Source organism: Hipposideros armiger, unplaced genomic scaffold (genome assembly GCF_001890085.2).
Source record: "Hipposideros armiger isolate ML-2016 unplaced genomic scaffold, ASM189008v1 scaffold_373, whole genome shotgun sequence".
NCBI classification, from domain to species: Eukaryota; Metazoa; Chordata; class Mammalia; order Chiroptera; family Hipposideridae; genus Hipposideros; species Hipposideros armiger.
Window position 1 is genome coordinate 231,947 of NW_017731723.1, and position 6,147 is coordinate 238,093.

Genomic DNA, 6,147 nt, shown 5'->3' on the forward strand with positions numbered 1-6,147 from the left:
ATTCCCCAGCACTGTTCCCCACCCCCAATTCCCCAATAAAATCTTTAAAAAAGTAAAATAAATAAATAAATAAATAAAATACAGGAGTAGAAATCATTACCTTTGGTGAATACTTGGATATTCACATATTATGTCTGCCAATGTTTTTAGAGAATCTAAAATTTTAAAGGGATATTAAATTAATTTGCAAATAATGAACATAAAAATCAAATTATATTTGATTACATACAATCCTACATCTTTTGAATGAAATTAAAATAGAGATCATTTCTTATTAGTTTATATAAGTGTAGTTTATATAAGTGTTTATTAGTTTATATAAGTGTTTATATAAATATTAGTTTATATTAGTTTATATAAACTAATATTTCTTATTAGTTTTATATATTAGTTTATATAGTTTATATAGTTTATATAAATATTTCTTATTAAGTTTATACACTTAATTCACTAGCTCTCAATACCTTTAAAAGCTTGAACTTGATTTTTTCCATATGGTGCAGACGAAAAATTGCCACATAGGATAAAGCAGGTTGGAGGTGCTGGTGAATAACCTGAAAATAAGAGAACACATGAATTTAAATGATTTGTAGTTTAGAAATCAGGTTGGCCGGCCCAGTTAGTTAAGAGCGCGAGCTCTGAGCAACAGGGTCGCCGGTTCGATTCCCACATGGGCCAGTGAGCTGCGCCCAAGCTGAGCTGCCCTGAGCTGCCCCTGGGTGGCAGGATGGCTCAGTGGTTAGAGCGTGCACTCTTAGCAACAAGACTGCTGGTTAGAGCGAGTTGCTCTTAGCAACAAGCCCGCATGGGACGGTGGGCTATGCCCACCCGCAACTAAGATTGAACATGGCACCTTGAGCTGAACAGCCCCAAGCTGCCCACGGGTGGCCAGATGGCAACTGGACTTGGAGCTGAGCTAGCTGCGCCCTTCACAACTAAGATTGAAGACCAACAACTTGGCTGTTCCCCTTCCCCAATTCCCCAACACTGTTCCCCTTTCCCAATTCCCCAATAAAATCTTAAAAAAAAAAATCAGGTTGTTAATAATACAAATTTAATATTTTAATAATGTATTACTTAAAAGTAATAGTAATAATAGGTCCATTTACTGAACACTTATTATGTGCCAGGCCCTGTAATGGCTTATTTAATCCTCACAATAATCCTAGAAGCTGAGAGAGATTAAGTAACCTGCTCGAGGTATTAGGATGAAACTTAAGCCCAGTTTTGTCAGCCTCCAAAGCCCAAGCCTTATCCACTTTTATACTCTACTTAGGACTAATTCTTATTTACCATGAAGACACACATACACACACACACACACACACACACACACACACACACACATACCGTTATTTTTCAAATGTAAAAATGTGAATTCTTTAAGATGAACTCATTTAAAAGATCTCATTGATGAATCAATGCTTTTTAAAAAATGGACTACTCAAAAAGATACACTTTTTAAAAGAATTTAGTTTTAAAACATGATCCCTCATAAGAGTTCAAAAAAGAAAAGAAAAAAAAAATGAAACCTACCAGAAAACATGGTGTGAAGTTTTTCCAACACTTCTACTTGGTCTAACCAAACATCAGATATAAACACAAACATGGCATCTTTATTGTCATCTTCTAGTTGTTTAAGTTTTGCAGAAGTCTTCACAGATGTAGTAGAGGGCCCTCCAAAAAAATTAATATTTCCATAGTATGCCCTAGGTGATTATAACATAATTATTATCTTCTATATTCTGTTGGTGATATTTTTCTAATAATTTTATAAATTTAGCTGCTTTCTATCTAAGGAGGTTATTTCCCCATCAATGTAAACAGTACCATGAAAATGTACTATTTGTAGCAAACAAGTTGATTTAAATGTTCTAAAATGAGAAAGGAAGCAATACAGAAGCAGTAAACAAAATCCTTTTTTTTCCAACACTGCTTCACATGCCTTATTTTGTCATACATTCTTCTAGAACCAGGTTCATTTTTCCAGTGTTGTAGAAAAATAGATGTTCAGTATGTTCCCTGGAAAGATGAATAAGTCTCATGACTGACTCATTTTCTTAAAATTCTTCAAGACAAATACTTCTTTTTTTTTTTTTTACTCCCAAAGCACAGTATTTCAACAGCAGTAGCCTACATGCGGTTTTAGCAGCTTAACTTTACCCCCTAAATAAAGCTTTGTATAAACCAGTGATTTTACTACAAAAACACTCTCCTTGAAAGAAAGGAGTGGCAGACATTAATGCAAAACTTGGAACAGTTAAGTCATAAACATGGCACTTACAAAGGGTAGCTATGAGAATATTCCACTTAAGAAGTGGTTGCTTTACTGTCCCTCCTTTATTCCCAAAAGGAAGGAAGGAAGGAAGGAAAGAAGGAAGGAAGGAAGGAAGGAAGGAAGGAAGGAAGGAAGGAAGGAAGGAAACATTTCCTTTAAAAATTCCCCTTAAATGTAAGTTTATAAAATTTCAGAAATGCCTTATACCCAACACAGGTGCTTTTAAATAAAAAGAACCTGTGCTAACAACTCTTACAATTATTTATTGGGAATTGGGGGAGAGAACAGCATTGGGGAACCAGGGAAGGGTAACAGACAAGTTGCTGTCCTTTGGTTCTTCAGTCTAGTGTGGAGGACGTCGCTTCACTGGCCCATGTTGGTATTATGATCATTGCACTCTTCCCCACTGAGGCAGATCAGTCACCAGCCATTGGACAGCTGCTCACGGTGGCTCACGGCAGCTCACACCAGCTGCCGGCTGCTCACGCTGTCTGCCGGCCACTCACAGTAGCTCACGGCAGCCCACTGCAGCCCCACTGCAGCCTACACCATTGCCGGCAACTCTCGGCAGCCCAGCTCCAGGTCGAGCTGTTGTTCACCATCTTAGCTATAGAGGGCACAGAGTCACTGGCCCATCCGAACTGGTGGCCCTGCTGCTCAGAGCTCGCGCTCCCAAGCCAACTCTTAACCAACGAGCCATTCAGCCGGCCCCAGATATATACTTTTTATAACATCTAAGACTGCAAGAGTTCTTAGTTTCAGCAGCTCCCCATCTCCACTTATAAAATGTTTTCTGCCGCTTAAAGGACAAAGATCTCCGAGTTGCTTGGAAATTATTCCAGCCCCAAACATTCTTCTACAAATCACTCAAGCAGAGTATGAATGCGCGACTCCCTGATTAATGTCTGGAATTTCATTATAAATTCTCTCATAACCTCTTTTTATTTGGTCTAGAGTAATGGTAGTAGATTTCCAAAGGGATTTTAATAAATCCAAAATCATCTTAAATGTACTTTCTCCAGTTGACTCCCAAAACCATTACAATGGCTTCGCACACTACTATCTTGTGATAAAAATGAGGTACTTGCAGTTCCTTAAGGCAATGTTCAGCTTCAGATGTCTTCAGGGAGTAAATACTCTTTCAGCAGTATGCCAATCTCTTTAACAAGGTGATAACTGTTTGCCACCCATGTCCAGAGCCCCACAGCTGTCTTTGAGCTTTCCACCGGTAGAAATACTCAGAACACAGCAGGCTTGTCCAGCGCAGCTCTAGCCTGTACACAATCTACAGTTCCTTCATAACTATCAATATAGATCTTACATAAAATTCCACTTCCAACAGCTCTAGCAATAAACTGGCCCACCAACTGTGGGCCCTAGGAGTATCTGATGCTAATTCAGGTAGATCTTTCAATTTATCAAATCATTTCCTTACATCATTTGTGTTCATTACTGTCCCACAAAGGCCAGAAAGAAGCTTAGATGTAATTTCTCTATGACTAGCCTTTCCCTCGCAATGCCAAGGTCACTGCCAGCACTGGTACTTCCCTTTTCATTTCACCAAGGTTTAAATCTCTTAGCATTTCCGCAGCTTCATTAGTGTCTCCCTGCTCCAAATATTCCTGTGTGACTGGTGTTACGGTCTTCTCAAATGCCATTTCATCCAAAGGCAAACCGAGTTTCGTAAACACAGTTCTCCTGGTCATCATCAAAATTAGGATCTTTCACATTCGCCTCGTCCACATCATATACCTGTCCAGGTAGACCCCAGACACGTTCGCCTCCGGCACCACCTTTCTCTGGTAGTGCCCTTCCTTTCCCAGATCTGGACCGTCTATCTAGAAACCCTCCCTTTGGACTGCTTGGTACAGTTACTCCACTTCTAAGTGCTTCACTTCCATTATCACCAACTGAATCGCTTCTTTCAGAGTCTCAGGATGAGTTTTTCCACAGTTGCCTTTTTGCCTTGGCATTAACTCTAGCTTCACTAATGGAGGATGCCGAAATCCATTTTCCATTTATCTTGTTCTTTATATCTTCAGTGGAGCATTTTCTTCATCACCAGAAAAGAGTCACTTAAGTCATCAATACCCGTTCACCTTCCACATCCATTGTTCCTTAATTTCATTGGCACTGATTAAATCACCAAATGGAAGTCTTCCTTTGGGATCTAAGTCCCTGGTCAGTTGGCCTTATCCCATTCCTCAGCCTCTGCCGCCACCTGGGAGCGAATCTGGCCAATAAAATTCTTAATAGGCTATATCTGTGCCTTTTAAAATTGACTAAAGCAAATATTAAAATAAATCATAACTTCCTATGTAGTTGAAAGTAAGAAAAATGCATACTGAATTTGAACATCTAATAAAAGTGCACACAAAAAAAGTGCTAACCATTTTACCAAACAATTCTACTTCTAGAAATTTGTTTTAAGGAATTAAGGATGTCTCCAAAGGCTAACCTACATCGCAGAACTGTGAAAATCTGGAGGTGTGGAGGACCAGCCCTTAGGGTACAGGGCTCAGCACATTGTGAGCACTCAGACATGGTAGTTGCTATTGCTGCCACCAACTGAGCTTGGCATTGTCGAAGGCATGACCTTACAGCTATCATCTTGCAGTTACCAGAGAAATGCAGTAGGTTGATATAATTGTATGGTGACTTCAATTAAGTATATACCAAGCAAAAACCCCGAGCATTAAGCTGATTCTCAAGAAATTAAAGCTCAGAAAAGCCTTACTAACATCTCTGTCCATGGTTCAAGGAATATAAGAGGCAAATACAGGAGAAGAGGAAGGCCTGACAATACCTATTTTCCTAAGCTGTCAAATTTGGAAATAGAGACATATTCTAGGAACTCTAACACCATCTTGGAGTCAGAAAACATAAGTCACATTCCCTGTACTAGTGAGAGACTGGGCGAATGGCAATGAAGTTCCAGCAAATCTGTATCCTAAAAAAATTATATGATAAACTGCAATGGTGGGAAGGCATCAGGTCAGTGTGAATCCTTTTGGGACTGGGCTATCATGTACACTTACTTGTATCCCTAACACAGTCGTTTACACATAAAAGGTACTCAATGTACTCAATAAAATGTGTTGTTGAATCCACTGACCACCAGAAAACAGCCCTCTGAATTCTATTTGGAAGGTATTCTAAGAGAAAAGTAATTTATAATCCTACCAAGGATAAAATGATTATTTTATTTTAATGTATTTCATGACACCTCATACCAGCCTTGGTGTACTAAACATACACAAAACAGTTCAATTTAAAGAAAATGGGGTAATTTCAATGGGAAATTATTTGAGACATTACAATGATGATCTCTTAGCTAAACTGAAACAAATGGTAATATTCATGGCCAGCCTTCTCAATTATGCCTCTCCTTCCCAAGTAGTAATTTTGAAGCTTGCATGAAACTGAAATACCAAGACAACAGCAATTTTGCTTTAAATATATTTCAAAGAAATCCTACCATATTGTAAAAAGCCACAAACTAGCATTAAAAACACTCACTTAAAAGTGAGCTGGGGGCAGGTCAAGTGGCACATTGGTTAAAAGTTGGTTTGGGACACCAATTCTGGGCAGCAGGGCCCCGGTTCGGATCCCACATTAGGGCCTGTGACGCTGCGCCCTCTACAGCTAAGATGGTGAACAACAGCTCGACCTGGAGCTGGGCTGCCGTGAGTCGCTGGCGAAGATGTAGGCTGCAGTGGAGCTGCAATGGGCTGCTGTAAAGCTACCGTGAGTGGCTGGCAGCCAGCGTGAGCTGCCAAGAGCCACCGTGAGCGGCTGTCCAGAGGCCGGCGACCGATCTGCCTCACCCGGGAAGAGCGCAATGATAATACCAACATGGGCCAGTGAAG

At 39.9% G+C, this 6,147-nt stretch overlaps 1 protein-coding gene and 1 pseudogene across 1 annotated transcript in view; both read right to left on the reverse strand.

Annotated features, from left to right (window-relative positions):
• Positions 1 to 6,147, reverse strand: part of POLE2 (DNA polymerase epsilon 2, accessory subunit) — a 38,799-nt gene that overhangs the window by 9,393 nt on the left and 23,259 nt on the right. Inside the window, exons 8-10 of the mRNA XM_019662362.1 lie at positions 1,537 to 1,709; positions 465 to 554; positions 101 to 155 (exon numbers count right to left, since the gene is read on the reverse strand). Coding sequence (XP_019517907.1) covers positions 101 to 155; positions 465 to 554; positions 1,537 to 1,709 — 318 coding nt within the window. The remainder of the gene's footprint in view (positions 1 to 100; positions 156 to 464; positions 555 to 1,536; positions 1,710 to 6,147) is intronic.
• On the reverse strand, positions 1,843 to 4,344 carry LOC109393291 (programmed cell death protein 4 pseudogene; annotated as a pseudogene).